The sequence below is a fragment of the Poecilia formosa genome, unplaced genomic scaffold, assembly GCF_000485575.1.
Source record: "Poecilia formosa unplaced genomic scaffold, Poecilia_formosa-5.1.2 Scaffold47, whole genome shotgun sequence".
NCBI classification, from domain to species: Eukaryota; Metazoa; Chordata; class Actinopteri; order Cyprinodontiformes; family Poeciliidae; genus Poecilia; species Poecilia formosa.
In genome coordinates, this window is record NW_006799986.1 from 968,955 (window position 1) to 989,627 (window position 20,673).

At 39.7% G+C, this 20,673-nt stretch overlaps 1 protein-coding gene across 7 annotated transcripts in view; it reads right to left on the reverse strand.

Annotated features, from left to right (window-relative positions):
- Positions 1 to 20,673, reverse strand: part of pcbp3 (poly(rC) binding protein 3) — a 67,004-nt gene that overhangs the window by 12,207 nt on the left and 34,124 nt on the right. For 5 of the 7 annotated variants that reach the window (XM_007552272.2, XM_007552271.2, XM_007552270.2 and 2 more), the window contains exons 4-12: positions 20,503 to 20,609; positions 20,303 to 20,418; positions 6,331 to 6,531; positions 5,535 to 5,558; positions 5,413 to 5,445; positions 5,003 to 5,119; positions 3,183 to 3,314; positions 1,151 to 1,279; positions 104 to 178 (exon numbers count right to left, since the gene is read on the reverse strand). In XM_007552272.2, the coding sequence (XP_007552334.1) occupies positions 104 to 178; positions 1,151 to 1,279; positions 3,183 to 3,314; positions 5,003 to 5,119; positions 5,413 to 5,445; positions 5,535 to 5,558; positions 6,331 to 6,405 (585 nt within the window). In that variant the 5' untranslated portion in view covers positions 6,406 to 6,531; positions 20,303 to 20,418; positions 20,503 to 20,609. Of the gene's footprint in view, positions 1 to 103; positions 179 to 1,150; positions 1,280 to 3,182; positions 3,315 to 5,002; positions 5,120 to 5,412; positions 5,446 to 5,534; positions 5,559 to 6,330; positions 6,532 to 10,913; positions 11,146 to 20,302; positions 20,419 to 20,502; positions 20,610 to 20,673 lie in introns of those variants that run through there. The other 2 variants (XM_016671614.1, XM_016671613.1) reach the window with 2 other exon arrangements.

The window sequence follows — 20,673 nt, forward strand, 5'->3', positions numbered from 1 at the left end:
CTGATGCTGCAGTAAAACACTCAGGTTCTGCTGCAGGGACAAACTAATGAGCTAATGCTAGCTCAGCTAATGCTAGCTCAGCTAATGCTAGCTCAGCACTCACCTGGCCACCTGAAAAGATGACGGGGGTGGAGGCAGGCTTTGGGCGGTAGGGGATGGTGGCACCTTTTGGTGGGGACTGAAAGAGACAGAAGATGGTTATTCTGCTTTATCAGCTTAATTTTAGTTTAATGAATGTAGAGGAAACGTGTTCATCTGTCGTAGGAAGGACTCTGTCTAGGCCGGCTTTGCATCATTTGCTTATGAATGAATGAATGAAGCGTATCTGTGCTCTGTCCTGTGTGAGTTTGTTGCAGTCGTGTAATTTTTAAATAATCAGTCGTCTGTAACCCCTTGTGGTGTTTATTAAAGCTACAGTCAGAAACTGAAACGGCTTATTTAGTTTATCACAACAGGAAAGAATGTGGTTCATTTTTCAAAGTTGATATTTTCATGTTCATTTAATGTCAGTTTCAAATTAAATATAAATATTTAGTTGGCAAATGAAATGTTTTGCTCTATTTTGTCAAGTTACACAAACTTTACAATCTAGCCTCAAACTGAATATGTAGCTGGCTAGCTAAATATTTAAATATTAGCTAAGCTATTTAGCTTGCTGTCAAAATATTTAGCTTCAAACTATAGTGATTTGAAGATAAAGGTTTAGATAGTAAGATACATGTTTAGCTTTCTAGCCTTAAAAAGTAAATTATTTAGCTTAGTAACTAAACACAAAGAAAGTTAAATATATTGTTAGCGAGCTAAATAGCTTAGCTAATAGCTAATATTTAATGAAGCTAAATATTTAGCTTGAAGCTAAAGTTTTTAAAGTGTTTAACTTGAGAAGTGACACCCCATAACATCTTGTAATTGTGCTAATACAGTTAGCATATAGCGATTCTCACGCTAATTATCATTTAATCAGTGCAGATGCAGCATTTGATTTGAATTTTCTATTCAAACCAGTGGGAGCAGTGAGGATGAAACCAGGTCATGTATCTGATGTTTTAACCAGCAGATTTAGAAGCTGTGTTGTGTTGTGTTGTGTTGTGTTGTGTTGTGTCTTTTTAATGTGACTGTAAGGTGCGGCGGAAACGTTCTGTGACTTTACCTCCAGCATGACCACACAGATCTGCTTGACACACTGGATGATGGCTTCTGGGGTTCCAGAGATTGTCACGGCGCGTTCGGTGGAGTTGGGCAGCATGTCCCCCGCCACCTGGACCTGGGCCCCTGTGGACTGGACAAGACGACAGGGCGACTCTGTAACCGACTCAAATTGTTACGTCACGCAGCGCCTCCAGGTTGATATTTGTTTTACGGCTTCTCAGTTAATTGAACTGATTAAGGTGACTGGCCTCGTCTTTAATATCTGCCCAGCTGAGACGTGTCCATCTGGGATAACAACGTCCTGCCTTCAGGACATGCTGCTTGGCACCAATCTCCCCCCGTACGGCATTTCTCAGGTCCCATCTGCTGACATTAACCTGAGGGCAGCAGCAGCAGCTTGTAGACTCTGAGTTTGAGTTAACAGTAAATGTTATTGTCTGCTTGTCCTCTGGCTGTCGCTGAGCCGTCTCAGGGCAGCACTTCACGGTTTTTTCTCCATCACTCTTGCATCATTTCTGAACCAGAGGCTCCATCATTGTTACTTAGGCATGACGGTTCCGTCGATAAATGCCAAACATGACTTTGCCTCCAGCTCATGTTTTCTCAGAAACTGTTCACACGTCCCAGGATGACCAGCTGGACCTCCGCCGTGACGACAACATGGCCGACACGTCGTCCTCTGAAGGTTGTCTGGTTCTTCAGTAACACATTTCTGCTCGCTCTGGGCCTCACCTTCACACCACAATCGACTTTCTCATCTCCTTAGAACCAAATCCAAAGTAAAGACGAAGTTATGTAGCGTAACTAAACCCTTTTGTTTCACAGATGAGCTGTAGAAAAGCAACAAAAGGTCTAAAAAGCTGATAAATATGGTAATAAAGTCGTTAAATTAACAGCAGCATTTTCCCTCGTGCTGAGCCACGCCCCTCCAGTCTGAGCCACGCCCATTTTGACTCGTGGCTCCGCCCACGCCCCTCCAGTCTGAGCCACGCCCATTTTACTCGTGGCTCCGCCCACTTTTACATTGGTTTTTCTATACTTTAAAGACTTTGTGCCACTTATGGCCTTTTTTAAGAGGCCATGGACCAACAGCCTCCCTCCAAAGTAGAGATTCCTAATTTAAAACGGTTTCAGGTTTGTTCTCGCTGCCTCTGATTATCAGAAATCACAAATGATGATAATTAGAAGTCCAGCTTAGTTTTCAGCATTGCAGACAATGGATCAGCTTTGGCAGAAAGACTGAATAGTGTGAAGGAAAAACGAGCTGCAGTTGTTCAGAGGGTTTTTACCTTGAACTGTTTTGGACAAGTTTCCCTTCTTTACATGTTTGGAACCTTTTCTCTGAAAATGTGATTTTAAAACATTTCTCCTGAATCCTTTAGTAATTACGTTGAAAGCCTTCAGCAAACCAACATGCTGAGCTTTTCAGTTTCAGCTAATTCCTGAGTCTTTTTGTAATTTCTACGAGACATAAAAACACATTTTTAAGAAATAAGCGCACAAGGCTGCGACATCGAAGGGTCACAGAATCACATTAATCCTTTTTATTGGGTTTTGCAGCATCTTATTGACGAGGAGCCTGGAATAACTGTAGCTGATTTTACAGTAACCAGAGTTTTTCTGTACTGACTACAGATTATTATTAATATCACTGCAAACTAAAATGCAGGAGCTGCAGGATATTTGCTGTCTGCGAGGTGTGGTTGGTTACTTTGCAGACCAAATAGAAAGTACTCCTGGTCCAGGATCAGTTTAAAAAGCAGTAATTTAATTGGCTGTTCTGTAAATGGCTGCATTAAAGTTTTCCTCCCTCACGCCGTTTAGCATTAGCTTCCACTAATTACCATGCTGACATAGCGCCTTAGCATTAGCAGAGCGGTTAGCGCAGCTAGCTTTGTAGCCCATCACAGTTGGCCTTGCCTGGAGTTGAAATGAACTGGACATGCTTTCAAACTTTAACAATTAATTGCAAAAGTCTGTTGGGCGACATGCCTGTTGCTCAGTGATTCATCAGGTGACTGCAGGTCGCTCACCTCTCTCATCTCTTTGATTTTGGAGCCTCCCTTCCCGATGAGCGAGCCGCACTGACTGGCCGGCACCACGAGCCTCAGGGTGACGGGCGGCTTGCTGGTGGCTGGACTGTTACTCATCGAATTGATTATGTCCTGAAACAAACGGATCATAATTCACTCCAGGAACAACGTGGCCCCAAACGTTCATGATGTTTAATTGCATTAGCAGAAACCATCTATACAAGCAAATCGACAGAAAAACGTACAGAATATGAGAGAAGGACTTTTTAAATTTTCGGCTCTTGCTAAACTGTGGCATTTGGAGCCACATGTTTGAAAACGTCACACAAATGATTAACGACACACAACTTTGTGGCTGCAGTCTCATTGCTCAGTGTTAGATAATATCAGTGGAAAAGAAAGCAGGACGGTAACTAATTAAACTTTTTCGCTGGTATCTGGGCTGTAATAAACACTTTCTGAAATAATCACAAGTGCCAGGGATTGAGTTTACATGTTTGAATTAAAAACAAGCAAAACCAAATGTCTGAAAACGTTGAACTCAAAATTTGAAAAATCAAAATCATTTGAAATGGACTGGTCTAGATTCTCAGTGAGCCAGGAAATGACAATGATTTCTGTTATCTTTGTGACTGGATGCTTGGAACGGCATCCAGTCACCACAAAGGTAACTGTGGTAACAAACCCAATCAATCACGAAGCTTCAGCTCTTAGAGTTTGTCGAGTCTGGGATGATTGAGAATCTGCACCTCACCTGAGAAACAAAGGACCAAAGAAGGACCTGAGGACGTTTCCTAACGTCCACCTTAGGACGTTTCCTAACGTCCTTCTTAGGACGTTTCCTAAAGTCTTTCTTAGGACGTTTCCTAACGTCCTTCTTAGGATGTTTCCTAATGTCCTCCTTAGGATGTTTCCTAACGTCCTTCTTAGGATGTTTCCTAAAGTCCTTCTTAGGACGTTTCCTAACGTCCATCTTAGGACGTTTCCTAACGTCCATCTTAGGACGTTTCCTAACGTCCATCTTTGGGAAGAAGGACCAGGAATGTTGCGGGACGGTGAGAAGATGTTAAGAATCCAGTTCTGATCTACAATTAAAGACCATCAACCAAACTGGATCCTTTTCAAGGCTCAGATCAAGTTACTATAGAGAACCTGACCGGGTCAGTCCACCAACGTTAAGACGGTGTTGTCCAAATGCTTCGGTAGCTTTCCACACTTCTTCCTTCCTCCAACACTGAACAAGTTTCCAGTTTTACTGAAAAAGACAAAGGTGTCAAGATCTACCAGGGAAGACAAACAGACTTCCAGTCTGGACCAGGAAGTGAGGAATCAGTTTGGACGTTCTCACAGGAATCACTGGTACGTTATAGAGTCAGTGATAAGTCACAAGAACATTGCAGAAGCAGAAGCAGAGCAACCTTCTCCTTTTAACGTCCAAACCCAGGAAAGGACAATATCACCACTCCACTGCTAAACCGTCGCCGTTTTGCCACCAATCAAGAGGAGATGAAAATGGCCTCCAACACATTTTAGTATCCAAAGGAAAACTCTGAATTACAGCAAATGGATCCAACAAGCGCCGACGAGGAGACGGACCCCGTCTGTCGACACAAACTGGAAAAGGACGGAGAGTTTGGCCGAGTTTCCTACAACAGGTCGTACTTTGGTTAGGCCACTACATTCCACCATTTTGACTGGAAGGTCTTCAAGAAACACAAGAAGAATCCAGTTATCCTCAACAGAAATATACTGATATCCTAACAAACTCCTGACTGATGGATTTGAAAGTGTTTTGCACCAACAGTGTAGGAAATTCGCACCTCCTCAAATTTATAGGCAATCATGGCGAAAGCCTTGAAAATGGTGTCTGTAGGTCCAGTAATGGTGACGATCCTCTCTGGACAGTTTCCCTCTGAAATGTTGATTCTTGCTCCGCTCTGAAAGAAACCGCACATAGCACATTTTTTATGTTTAGCTTGAATATTGGCCATTAATGGCCACCGTATTCAAAGCTTCTCAGGTAGTCAGTCATATTCTGTCAGTAATTATAAAACATCAGAGCAGAAAAGGTGAAGCATAGATCCCTGTTTAGTTTTATGTAAATATCTGCTGCCTCTACATCAGTTGTTCTCGTTCTGCCAGAAGCTAACAAGTTTGGTTTGCCTTAGTTTTCTTGGATCTTTAATTTCTAATGTTTGATTTAATAAATGCTCTTACTGCAGGATCTCACCTCTTCACGCATTTTCTTCACAGTTTCTCCTTTCTGTTCAAAATAAACCAAATACAAAACATTAGAGTATCAATTAATGTTTAAGAAATGTTTATTTTTTATACATAAACAAGAGTACGCACCTTGCCGATTATACTCCCCACTTCCTGCAGAAAAACAAAGATCTTTATAGAGTTTGTTCACCAGTGGTGGGGTCTGCTAGCTAAACCGTTAGCTGTGCTAACCCTAAGGCACTAACCCTAAATGTTATTCCCCCAACACTAAAGCAATGTACCAGCACACTCACAGTGGAAGCTAATGCTAAAGCGCTATGCTAACATGGAATTTAGCAGAAGCTAACGCTAAAATGCTGCCTACCCTGAAAGGCTACGACCCTCGAGAACCAGTTTCAGATTGACATAATTTACGTGTACATAATATGCATAAAACACATATTACAGTTAAGTATTTTGTTCTCTACTGTCCATATTTTACTGTTTCTGTCTCTTGTTTTAAATAAAGTTATTGAAAAAAGAGAACTTGACAGGAAATGGAACCGCTCTGTAATTCACTCACTTCAAAATAAGAGCATGAAAACTAACATTTAACTACTTTCAGGAATCTTATCAGTTGGTAACCAAAACTTCAACAAAGATGTTGAACTTTATGCAGTTAAAACTTAATTATGGCTTTAGATTTAATTTAAGGGACGATAAGTGTGCCACGTTTTCAAAATTAGAAAAAGTGCTAAAAAAAAGTATCTCCATGATTAGCAGTGTTGTGGCACCAACCTGTTGTTACAGAACTTAAATCTGTAGGTATGAGTGGCGGTACATCTGCTGAAATCCAGATATTCACTCAAAAAGCTAAATTTGTCTCGATTTTTAATAAAGTCTGAGATCTGAAGCGCTGCAGTCGCCACATCCAGGTTTCTCTTACTTTTCCGTGCATGAGGAGGCGGATGGTCAGGGTGACGTTCAGCCCGCCCTCCGACTGGACCTTGGTGTTGTCCATGCTGGGCGGGAGACTGGGAACGTTTCTGCTCCTGGACTGGGAACGTTTCTGCTCCTGGACTGGGAACGTTTCTGCTCCTGGACGTCCTCAGAGGAAGATGACAGCAGCGATACTCCAGCCAGTCACCTGTTGAAACATCAACACTGGAAAAGTTTGGACCAGAAAAACTGAGAAACATTTTAAAAAGCGTCGGTTGAAAGCAAACCATTCATGCCGTCTTCCACTGATTACTGCAGACTCTTCCTGTTTTTATATTTATTTCTTGTTTAAATGTTTTGTTTTTTGTGCTCGTCCAAACTTTTTGTCACGTCGGCCAAAATCGTCAGTTCAGAAAAGGGCCAAAAAAGAAGAAAGCTAAAATCAAGCAAATAAAGTAAAGTTTTTAGAAAAGGAAGGTTATTAATTGTAGATCCTAAATATAAAAATGATTTTAAGGGGGCCACAGAAAGTGAGTAAAAAGGGCCACAAATGGCCCCCGTGCCGCAGTTTGGACACCCTGTCTTCAGATACAGGATGAAATTTAATTGTGATATTTGCTGCATCTTTTCTAAAGATGCTGATTAAAGTGAAATGTTCTGATCAAATAAATGAATTTTTTTACTTGAGCACAAGCTAAATGGTTTCTACTGTTGTTATTGACACAATATATGATTTAATGACTAATCGGAGATATTTGTAAGTTATTTAAGCGTTTTAAGGAGGAACTCCTCCATGTGTTCAAGTCTCCCAGGGATCTGCTTGTCTCTGAGTTTCGTTCCTTCGCTGGAAGCCGATATAATCCCTCCTCACCTCCTGCTGCCAGGTTTTCTCTGCTGTTTTCTGCTTTTATTGCAGCGCCGCAGCTTTGAGCTACAGGTTATAGTTTTCGGCTCAATGCGGCCTTAATGTGGCGCTCTGAAACAAAAAGACAGCAATATTCTTCCAGGAAAGAGAGACGAGGAGGCTTTGTCTGGAGTAACGATTTCTGCAGCAGCTCTGTGGATAATAACAGGGACTGGAGTCGTTCCAGACTGGATTGTCAAAAGGTTTCATTTTCCTGGTAGAAAATGTCCAAGAATGCTGATGATAATGGATTTATGCATGCATCATGCATCTCCTGTCCATTTCTGTCCACTTGTGAAACCCAACATCCCTGCAGCCTGTTAGACTCTCCAGGTCATTCTGGGAGATACTGAAGCTTTTCCAGGAGAAAAAGAGGCAGAGACTTTAAATCCCTCCAGCTAGTTCCAGGAACACTCCAGGACCATTTCCCAGGACGTTCCACCTGCAGAACCCGGCTGACTGAGACTCGTTTTCTTTACAAGTTTAGGAAACGATGCGTCACGTTTGGAAAGATCAGCTCAGACCGACAGGAAGCGCCGTGAACATCGTGGTCGTTTCTCAGGAACACAGATAACTAGAAATCTGTTTGAATGGTCATCAGAGTGAAACTCCAAAGTAAGACAAATAAAACGGAGGAAAACATCTTGTTCCTCAGATCAGACGGTTTTATTGTTCTGCTTCACCTGCAGTTAAATACATTTATTTTCCAGAGATAAAGACCCAGATTGGATCTGAATGAGTAAAAGTTTTCTGTATATGTAATGGGACATCCTCAGAATAAACTAACATTAATGCTTGATGTCGGCCATTTTAAAAACGGACTTCCTGTCAGACGGTAAATGTTGCAGCTTTGCATCATGGGCTGATTTGGCAGTCAGTGTTTTAGCTCTCAGGCCTCGACCTGCACACGTTTTCTGGGGAATAACGGTGACAGACGCCATTATGCAGGCGGCTCTGAGACAAGGACGCACTATTCAGATTCACAGGAAGTGGCTGGGTGGTGGTGACCTCCAGCTCTCAACTCTAGAAAAGTTGCAGACGCCCTGGAAGGAAATTCATTTGTTATGCAACTCCTTGAAAAAGAAGCATAATGTCAGTTTGTAGTTCATGAAATAAACATGTGGACCTGAAACTGCTTTATTTCATATCAGGACTTTATCCAAGGATGAACCAGACTTTGGAGCTCAACGACGTTTCTACACGGTTAATTTTGATGTTACAAAAGGAAAAAGTTTTCTTCAGTTGTTACTTTGAAATACATCCACAAAGGTCTCCGTTTAACTAAGATATTGTAAAATTATCAATCTGCAATCAGAGAATTATCAGTGTATTTAAAGGAACAGTAACTTTGGAAGGAAACAAATCATTTTTGTGAATCTAATTTTGTGTTTCTGTAAAGCAGCCATGCAGATCAGCAGTGAAACCAGAACTGATGTGGACAAAATGAGTTTAAACTTCTGTGATTTTCTTAAATAGTTTTAATGTCTGAAGCACCAAAGTTATTAGAAACACAAGAACAACGGTGCTGGAAAAACGACTTTAAATAAACGTGTCGGTTTGATTTTGGTGCTTTTCTGAAAAACGTGGAGCCTCAACCAGAAGCGTTAACAAGCTCAGAGAGTTTGGCATTTCACAGCTTTTTTATGAATGTTGGCGCTTTGAAACAAATCCAAGAGTTTCTGCGGATCAGGAGGAAGTTAGGAAGAGTTTCTGTTCAAATTGGTCTGAGTTTGAAGTGATCACTGAGATCAAAGTTCCCCTCAAATAGACGGTCAGTTAAAATAAACCGTGCAGGGAAAAAAAACTATTTTATATCATGTTGTCAAAAGAGACTATTCACTTTCCAACAACAAATTTATAATCATAAAAAAACAAATTTAATTGTTTTTCCCCTAATAGACTTTTTTCCTCTCCTTCTTTGAAGCTGGAAAAGGCAGCAGATAATGAGGAACATTCCCACATATCTTGATATAAATGATCAGTAAAAAAATAAATAAAATTAATTTAGCAACAAAAACATTTATGCTAAATTAGCAAACGGCCATAAAGAAGCTGCTTAACTGTAGAAACAGCTTTTTAACAACTTTGCTGAATATCTAAGCCTTTATGCACAAATGTCAGTGTTTTCTGTTTTACCGTTTAAATGAAATTACTCAGATAACGGATAACAGTAGCAGAATATTTAGCTTAGTTCTGCTTTAGCCGTGCTACAACCCGGAGCCACTGGCTGCACTGCCCCCTGCTGGCGCAGGACTGGTAAAACAACTGTTAACTTTAGTTTGTGTGAACAGATTTTTTTTTTAACAAATAAACATTTAGAAAAAATAATTTTGGCTCCTGAGACTTTAAATCATTAACATTCAGGTTTCAAATAAAGCAACTTATAAAACATCTAAAGTTTTATAAACAAGCTGTTGGGGCCGTTGTGGACTAAACAAATTTTCAATTTAAAACTAAAAAGTTTAGATTAATTTCACTAATTTTTAAGAAAAAAACTAATAAATTATCTGATGTTGAAAAGTTGTACATTTGCAAGAAAAAAGTTTCATATTAATTTCACATATTCTACAGGAAAAAATGGAATTTGAGATCAAAAAGTAATAAATTTGTCCCTCCAGACTTTCAGGACTTCTGGCATTTTTTGTTAGAAACATCTGATTTTAAATCTCAGCAGATTTAAGTTTGTTTTTATCTTGAAAACTTATTGTCATTATGTCAAAGGGAGGAAATTTCTCAGGTTGAATATTGAAAATGTGTTCCTTTGTGGAAATTTTTAATTTTTTCTCATAAATTACAACTTGATCGATTTCCAAATTTTTCTGGAAAATATGTGAAATTAATCCCAAAATTGAGCTGTTTTTAAGATCAGATAATTTATTATGTTTTTCTTGAATATTTGTGAAATTAATCTAAATATTTCTGGGATTTTTGGAGGAAATTTACTCTTCCTTTTCCTTTTCTTCAGAGGCCCCAGAACGCGACGAAACGGCGACGAGCTTAAGGATGATGATGATGATGGTGATGATGATGATGATGGTTTTTCTGGATCTGGGTCTGAAGCAGGATTCCTCCATGCGGCTCCATGACCTACAACCAGGCTGAAACCTGTCAGGTCCGATCAGTTGACCCGATTAAAACCCAGCAGCTTTCATTGTTCTCCGTTAGCTTGGAGCCTTTTCTGCTTCCGGGCGTCTGATTTTCCTCCATTGGACCAGAAATCAGAATAAAAACTTCTTAAACACGGTGGAGATTCTGTTCGCATCATCTCCGACCTCACGATGCCACAATAATGATAAAACTATTTCCACATTTCTGAAACATTGGAAATAAAATCTGTCTTTTAGATATGCAACGTGACAGTCAAAGAAACGTCTGTCAACAAATCACAAACCCAACATTTCTCATCATATTTAGTTGAAAAATACTAACTAAATATTAAATAATTATAGAAATATGTTATTTTAGCTCAGAGTTTCAATGAACATGTATGTTTTCTGGGGAAACGTTAACATCTAACCCGTCTGTAGGAAGGAAATCATTCTGCTCCAGTTCCTGAAATAAAGATATGCATGAAGTCCTGCAGCGGCGGCGACCGGAGCTAATACGGTAAAAATCATCTTACCAAGACAATAAGGACGTTAAAACAATCCTTTGAGGTCATTTTCAAAAATTTAGGAAACATTTACCTTCCACGCAGCTCCAACTTTTCACACGCCGCCTTTAATCCTAAAATGTTCCCTGAACTCCCAGACTATGTCCCAGTTTGAGGCGCTGGCGAGCCACTGGTCAAGACGTGAGGTCATGCAGGCGATGAATCACGACTCGTGACGTCACAATGTTTGACACCCGACTCGTAGAGAAACCAGGATGTGGTTGAACGTTGGAGCCGATGGGCTGATGGTCATGTTTTTATATAATCTGTATGAACAGATTATGACGAACCTCAGGGTGGGATAATCTGGTGACATGAAGCTCTGACGACTGCTCTTCACTTCTCATTCATGTAAAATCAACCACAGTTTGAATTTTTGACTTTTTCTGGACAATAAAACCGATCCAGTCCACCTGTAGAGAAATGTCATCATATCAAGATGAAGAATTTATTATTCTGTCAAAATCCATGAAGGATGGAAGATTTCAAAGAGACAAAGATCTCTCGCTAATTAGATTCCTTTTAATGCAAATTTAATTTAATGTATTGCATCCCACAGTACATTCATTTAGTCTTTTCTGAGTGAAGCTCTGCTGGACTTCCAATAGTTTATGTTTCAGTAGCTCAACCGAGCCGGGTTAAGACCGGAGTGAAGAATACCCAGAAACCAAACCTGGAGAAAAAACAACCCAGAATATTAAAACTTTTCCTTCTGTTTCCGATTCTAATTTCACTGAAGTTATGAAAAATGAGAAATGGATCCTAAAATTCATTAAATCCTCAAATTAATGTTCAGTCTCTGGTGGATACCGCTAGCTGAAAAGTTAGCTATGCTAACCCTGATGTGCTAATCATACACATTAGTTCTGCTACAGCTAAACATGCTAGCTCACTAAGCTCAACCACAAGGACACCCATTATGTGTTAATGACATAAAATGTGTAATAAAATGATATATCTCCCCCAACAGGGTCATATTTGTCATTGACACAGGTAGCTATACGGTTTATGCTAAGTGTTGTTAAAGTTAGCAAAACGCGAAGGCGCTAAAGGAAAAGCTAGGTCAACTGTTAGCAGAGGTGCAAACGGCTTTAAAAACACATTGTTTATATTTAAAAGGAGAATAAATCTCTTTATCTTCCCATTAGTTCAGGTTTTACCTCCATGGAAACGTCAATAATTCATCTTTGAACGAATCAACTGTATTGATCAGGTTTAAGACTTTATTTTAGCTTTTTTCTGGTTTAGTCAGCCTGACACTCATTTCATGTCGTTGCTACATTGAATAAAATCAATACGAACCAACAGAATCAGGATCCGAATGAATAAGTTATTACCAAATTAAAAATGTTCAGGATTTCCAGTAGCTACCAGCTAACAGAACGAACACTAATGAACTATGAAATTGAAAGCTTGTATATTTATGCCAGGGGACTCTGCAGGAGATGTTGATTTACTGATAACACATTTGCAATTTGTGCCGGGGTCAATACTGACACCGACACACGGCGCTGATGCTGCAGCGCCGCTTTTCCATTCTGTGCTTCTCTGTCTGATGATGTTTGTGCTGCTCAGTGTCTGCAGGTCATAGATACGTTCTCTGCTGCAGCCCTTCCCATTGAGGCTCTGCATGCAATATAGATGATGCTCTGTTCGCTTTCTGTCTGTATGCGCAGAGTTTATGTCCAAAGCAGCAGAATCAGGTGATGGCAGCTTCACACACACAAACACAAAAATACAAGTTGCCTGTCATTAATAATCCATTACGAATAAACGAACCTGTTCTGCTTCATTGTGTCCAGCAAATAAAAATATTTCTTCATGCTCATCTGTTCTGTTCAAACCTAACATCCTTTCTGTCTGAATGACGCCTTCAACTGGTGCAGGCAGCGTGAAACCAACCGGTTCATACTGGGAAACTGGGTTCAGGAAGTAAATGACATTGCTCCAGGCGGAAATTAGATTAACAATAATGTCTAATTAGTTACACCTGCTGCTCCTTCTTAAACACAGTCAATTTAAACACGATGACGGCTTTAACACCTTTGACTTTCACAGAACTCTGGTCAGACCTGCTTTCATTGTCTTCATTAATTAGCATTAGTGGACAAACTTCTGCTAAAAGTGGATTTTTGCTAAGTGCTTTAGTTAGCTTTAAAAACATTTAGCCTCCCCTAAAGTTAATTTTTCTGGATAAATTTACTGTTTCATAAACATTCAGTCAAATAAAATTACATTTTTGACTAAAGAGTTTTTCAAGTAGACATTTATAATTCATGCTCTTATTTTGAAATGGGCAATAACACAGTAGTTCCATTTCCTCTCATTACATTTTCTTTTTTTCTTCAATAATTTAATTTCAAACAAGAAACACAGAGGAACAAATAAAACACAATTAAACTGGTGCTTGAGGGTCGTAGTCCTTCAAGGGCAGAAATGATTTGAGTCGAAGATGCACTTTAGCATTAGCTTTAGCTAGTTGTCCCATTGGTGATGCACTTTAGCATTAGCTTTAGCTAGTTGTCCCATTGGTCATGCACTTTAGCATTAGCTTCTGCTAAATCCAGTGTTAGTGTGATTCTGTAGCATTAGCAGAGCTAATGTTTATGACTATTGCTTTAAGGTTAGCGCAGCTAACGTTTTAGCTAGCAGTGATTATATCTCTGGTTTGATTAATAAAATCCATTTTACATCAGAACTTGACATTCCTCGAATAGAAACGCGTCTTTCCCAGCCAGACAACATGGACTTGAGTTATCATGAAACTGTTCCAGTGGCTCATGTGGATTCATAAGAACAAAAACCCTCTGAGGCCTCAGAGAATCTCAGCCTTCCTGTTTTCAGCCATGATGTTAAGTAGGACAATTCATTCAACCTGCTGTACGTTTTCACCAGATAATAAACGACGTGGCACAGAATCTAATTTCATTTCCAATAAAACATTTTTCTTCATGACTGCATTTTCAGAGACGTATTGCAGAAATCAAATGGGTGGGCTTATGAATGATGGATAATCCCATAAAGATGAACAATGTAGATGAACACAGTGGAGCAACGTTGAGCCCAAATGAAACGAGTTTCCCCAGAGACTCCGTCTGCTTCCAGATGCCCTGGACGTCGTCTGAACGCCCTCATGCAGCCCAGCTCACCTGCTGGAGGAATATTAAGGGGTTTTATTACAGGAGCCAAATCCTGTAATAAAGGTCCATAATTATAAGATGATAAGATGAATGATTCCACAGTTTAAGCAGAAATATTGCAGCTTCTAATTATCTTGTGTGAAACAAACTCAAAATATTTACTTAAATTCATCTTTCTGATCCTTCAGCAGCTTTTCCTGAACTTCCTTTCTCTCGTTTTGAAAGTTGAATGCTAATCGGGTTGAACGTCAACGTTTCTGTTTTAAAAGTTGTTTACCTTTTCACATGAACAACTGATTGGACAGTTAATTCATGATTATTTCATCCATTAGTTTCTAATTAAACAAACAGATTTCAGTTGGAAAAAATAAATTACACCTTCTAGCTAACAAAATAAATTCATGTTATTTTTGCTTCATAAAAGTTTTATTTTTTGTGCAAAGAATCATGATGTTCATTAAAACCAATTAGGAAACAGTTAAATGTAAACATTAAGGAGTGAAAGAAGAGATTTTATTTAATAAAAAAGGTCCAATGTCAGCTGTGAGCCATTTTTTTTAGTGTTATGAATTATTTATTTATTCGGTTTTGACGTAAAGCAAAATCTATAATATGAGCTGTGAAATTAAACCCGCTGACACCTGTCCTCACGCTCTCCTTGCTTTATTTGCCGGGGAATTAAAGCACTGAGGTTAGGAAGCCCGTCAAACGTCCACAAACACGACGTTTCTCGTCCAAACGGTTGCCTAGCAACCGAGTTGGCACAAAAACACCTCTGATGTTACAGTTGGATTAAAGGCTTGTTGGTGTGTAAACATACAAGGCAGTTATGATGGAATATCTTGCTGGTTTACAACAAGAACTGGGTTCAAAACCTTAAAATGCATCCAACGCTTCCTCAAGGGTCAAAGTTCAACCTCAACACTGCTGAGATTTATGGAGTCTGACCCAGAAAACCAAAACGTTTATTTAAAATCCACCAATTCTTACAACAAAATCAAGAATGTAACAGACCCAAACGGTGTGTGGTTCAGGTGAAACCTGCTGACAGAGATTGAATTAGAACTGGTTGGGGTGTAAACTATTTAGCTAGCAAGCTAGCCTGCTAACTAGCCTGCTAACTAGCCTGCTAACTAGCCTGCTAACTACATATTTAGCAAGTAAGCTTCTGTTTACTTCTGTTAGTTTATAAATCACTTGCTGGAAATTAAATGTTTAGTTTGTAAACTTTTCTTTGTTTAGCTTAGTATTTTATATGGTTTGTGAACTAAATATTTAGTTTGGAAATGTGACATAAATGTATGAATAACAGTGAAAATATGACTTTGCAAAACAAACACCCATTTTTTCTATGGCAGGCTAAATGAACCAAAACTAATTTTTACTGTGTAATTTAACAAATGGTAACTTTCTGTGGAAAAGAAAAAAATCTGCTATGAATTCAAACGTGCACCAAAGTTTAGTTTTTAAAAAAGACCAATCCCACGGCGGTAAAAGACTTTAAAGCTCTGAATGAATCTGATGATCACAAACATTATGAATTTATGTAAACTTCTGACCAAAGACGCAGCAAAGCTTGATGGACTTTTGCCAAACGAGACGTAAATGTGTCTCACACCACAAGGAGCTAAATCCTCTAATCTGATTAAACGAAGATTTGGCAGCACAATCCAATAATAGCAGTGAAGTGGCCTCTTCTTATCAGATAAACCGGCAGATGCGGTTTTAGCGCCGAGGCATTTCATTTCATTTCAGCAGAACCGGCTGGATGGAAGGAAACATGGCTGCTGAAAAACGCCGAGCGCTTTTCTGTGAAAATCTTTCCTGCTTTGCTGAAGATCCGAGTCCAGATTTCAAAAGCTTGTCAAGATGTTTTTGGTTCTACAGTAAATAAAAAGAGTAGAATGAAATCCTTCCAGTAAAAAGTTAAATGAATCAGTCTGAGCTGGTTTCAGATGGGCGATGTGGCTCTAGCCCAGGGAGGCATGACCAGGGGGAAGGGCCGTAATTATCCAACTGGACTGTTTTCATAGAGTTGATATAATTTAAACATAATTCTAGACCTGGGAATCTAAAAGAGCTAAATTTAAACTTTCAGTAACCGCGTCTTTGTGTTTAATTTTCAAATCAGTGAATTAACTGTTTGTTTATAATATAAAACTTTCTAAATGATCCGATAAACACAAACCTCTTCATTTTATCCTCAGGGATCTGAAAACTTAAAGAATAAACACCATTAAAGTGAATAAAGGACCTCAGTATTTGTGTTCACACTGATTAGGAATCAAAACCAGATTCAATTAATAGATAAACTTGTTTAAAAACGAGTAAAACGTGAGATTAATGAACAATAACCGATCCAGTTAAACTCCCCATGTTCCAACCAAACAAAGCATAAATAGCGTTGAGTTTTATTTCAGCGTTAATGTTCATTACTACACAGATTACACAGACTGAAGGGTTTCCAGAGGCAGCCTGGAGGAGAAAATTGCCTCATTTGTGTGAGTAAAAGCGTTTTTGGTTCAGAGTAATCTGTGAGTCTGTGGTCGGAGGGAGCAGCAGCTTCCTGCCTTTCAGGGTTCTGACAGGAAGCCAGTATCTCCTGACTTAGTCCTATCAGTCCAACGCAGCGCTCTGCAGAGACAGTCGGCTCAGATTTAAATATTTCTGAGGGATGAAGCGCCGCTGCGAGTATTAAATTGTCAAAACATATATATATATATATATAAATATATAGAGATGTGCAGGCACGCAAACTTGCTCAAAGGATTTGAGTACAAACAGGAAGACGGACAGGCTAATAAATCCATGCAGCAGACACCTGAAAGAAAATGTGTGCATGTTTTTATTTCCTTCCTCCAACTTGCTTTAAAGAAAGTGGGCAGCGTTCGTCACGGCTACACATTCGGGTTCCACTGAGTTTAATCTGTCACACAATCCTGTTTGGCAGATCAACCCAAAATTGGAAAAGTTGTTTGAGGAGGAGCCCCAGTTCCAGCTGCGCTTCATAAATCCTGTTTGTTCTCTAAACTGGATTATATTTACTTAACTGGAAAGACTCCATTATGTAGTTTCAAACTTGGATTTGTAGAAAGTGAGCTTGTTTTGAAAAAGGTCAGAGTTCTGGAAACCCTGTTTTATGGAAGTTCTTCTTTTATAATTATGATTAAAATACGTAACACCGTGAAAAACAAAACAAACGCTTTTCACACACACACACGCGCACACACACGCACGCACACATGCACACACACACACACACACACAAACACACACGCACACACACGCACGCACACACCCCCACACACACACACACACACACACACACACACACACACACACGCACACGCACGCACGCACACACGCACGCACACACACGCGCACACACACAATCCATAATTTTAGAGAAGCAGATAAGCTAACAGTCATGTTTTAGCCTGAGAGGAAGTCGAAGTGCCCAGAGGGAACCAACACATGCCAACCTCACGCTAACAGACCTGCTCTGCTGAATAAACACGAGTGTTTTAGGCCTCAGGCTCTTATCAGCCATTCTTCCATTGCTTTGGTGTGGAGTGCTTTAGCACCTCATTAAGGGCCTTTTAATAACAAGTTAGTATACAACATACAGTATACAGTAGACAATGGATAAACGAATGACTATGGCACCAGTAACTAAATAAACATTAGCTCTGCTAACGCTAAAGCGCTCCACCAACCCAGTATTTAGCTGAAGCTAATGCTAAAGCGCTAACTTTAATTTAAACTGTATCTGCCCTTGAAAGACTACAACCCTGAAGCACCACTTTAATTTTGACATAATACTTTACATGTTCTATAAAGCTGTTAAATGTCACATTTATGTTTATATCTCTACTGTCGGTTTTATGTTTCTTGTTTGTCTTCACCCTCTTCAAAATAAGAGCATCAATATAAATGTCTATTTATTGACAACTGATAACTGAAGCTTCAACACACGTGTTAAACTTTATTCAACTGAAATTTTACAAAACAGCCAAGGAAATTAGTAATTTTAAATTGTTATGAAAACATTTACTTAGGGGCTAAATGACTAAATGAGCTAAATGAAAAATTAGCTCAGCTGTTAGCACATTAGCGAATTACCAGAAAAGTTCCCATCACTGACAAAGAGCATAAAAACACAGGAGACCTTTCTGCTGTCTACACTGCAAAGCAACACAAACCTTTGAATTACATTTAAAGGTTTTATTTTCAATTGTGCGCCCCCTCTCCTGCTGCTGCTCTGGGCGACTGCCATACAGCTCACATCACTGTTTTCATTTGCTTTTGTGAATTAAATTATGTTCATTAATTGATTTTGTTTTGAGTAACTATTTGACTGAGTAAAATAAATTCATCCTGGCTTTCACAAAGTAAAATGATTTGGGGGCAGGAAGAGAAGTTTTCCCTTCTTTATATTAATCTGTTTCTCCTCCTGATAGCGTCACTGATCCGTCATTGATTTATTCTCGTTGGATAAAAAAGCTGCTGCTCTCATTCAGACCTTAAAATGCTCCAGTTTCAGCTGAACTTCTCTAAGGACTCAATCTGGTAAAATCTAACTCTTCCTCAGGATAATTTTTCACTTTGTGGCTTTTATTAGCTTATAAAATTATGCCACAGAATGAAAATCTCTAAATGTTTGTGCAGGTTCTTCATCAGCGTGTGGAGAGAATATTTTTCCAGCACTGAATCATTTTTGAATTACAGGTAATACAGGTATTAATGGAGACAATATGAACTAATGTCAGGCAGCCTGGAGATAATGGCTGTTTGATTAAAATGATGTCATCACTGTGTGAATCAGAAATGCTGCAGTTTCTCTTTCCAAATTTAATTTTTGTGCATTAGATTGTTTTCACACCTGATAGTCTGGTAGATTTGATTTGATTTGGGCCAAAACTTCAACGTTTCTTCCATCTCCAGCTGCTGTGGTTCTGTCTCTGCTCTGAGTCAAACCAAACCCTGTGAAAAACCTGTTTCCCTCCTGGCCTGTGGGGGCGCCACACCAAGAACCACTGAAGGAAACGACACAAAAACACTGAGCGCAACTTCCTTCTTTATAAAATGGAAACAAAAATGGAGTAGCATCAGATTTTAGCAGTTGGAGGATTTCTCTTTCGTCTTTGGTAAAATACCACAAGTAATTTCTCCAGCTGGCTTTGTACGTGCCTGTTGGTTTGGTTGTATTTACCCAGAATGCCCTGCGCTGCACTAAAGCAGACCAGTTTAGTCTGCTTTAGTCAAATTAGTTTGTTTGTCTAGGAACTCTGGTTTGTTTAAGAGGTGTGAATGTGTAACTGAACTCTGGATAACCGATAAACCTTGGTCTCGGTTTGGTTGAAGTGAACTCTGGTTCAGTTTGAATTCTAATGTGAACGCCAAGCAGACCGAAAGCAGGAAGTGGACTATAGCGCAGGGTTCTCTTTCTGTGGTTCTCTTTCTCTCTGCCAGCCCAACTAATCATTGGGCTGGGGTCCCAATGATTTTTAGAAAAATAAAAGGTAATAAAATTGATTGAGTGCATCTTCACAATCAGCTGGCACTGTGGCGTTACCTAGCAACACCTGCCAAGCCCAGCCCGTCTCCTAGCAACCAAATTCCAGTTCCACTGGCAGATCCCTCAAACTACAACATGACATTTTCACATGCCATAAGTTGAATAATCTGCCAGTAGAACTAATAATCCTTCAACAATGTCAGGCAGTTGTTAAACCAAACCGAGCTCCAAAATCTTGGTTGCATTCTGGGTAAATGCAACCAAAGCAAACGAGCGAGTCCAGTGCTAACAAAAGAAATGGCTAATGGCCTTTTAGCAAAGACAAAAGAGAAGTCCTTCAATCTCAGACGAAATGTAGGCTTCACTGGTTGAGACCAACACATTGGGTCAATGGATGGTTGGCTGGGTTCCCACTGATTTTAGAAAAATAAAGGGTAAAAAAATGATTGAGTTAATCTTGAACTTGAACTGGACTTCTTTTTGCTTCAGCAGGAATTTTACATCATGTTACCCCTTCTGGACAAAGTTTAGATTCGAACCCAAACTCTCTAAGATGATGGAAAAGTAGCAAACGGCTAAGGTTGAGAAAACATTAGCTTATCACATCCGTCAAAACCCAGAATGATTTGTCATAAAGAGACGAACATTAGTGGAGCACGTCTCTGTTATCAGCAGCCGACTTCAGTCCAAGGACAGCTGTGTGTTCAAACGCCTCCAGAACAGACGGCAGTTTAATCTGACAGCTGAATTAGCTTGGTTTCCCACCTGATTAGTGCTGGGCGCGGGGCTCCCAGGGCATGCAGGACACCAGATGAATGCGCTCCCACTCAGATCAGTTCATCAGCCTTTTGACCTCCCTTCAGGTTGATATCCAGCCCATGCTAAAGCACAGCAGCAGGAAACACAGTCAGTGCCATCAGTCACTCATGAGTTAGCAGAAACAGAAACTAGAAGGTGCGTCTCACCGGAGAGCGATCCCAAAAGCCTCCTGGGTTTTTTCTTCCAGGTCATGTGACCTGTGACCTCCAGAACTCAGGTGGAACGAGGTCAACTGGATCTCTGGCCAACAAGTCTGGATAAAGATCACAGAGTTAGGATGGATGGATGGATGGATGGATGGATGGATGGATGGATGG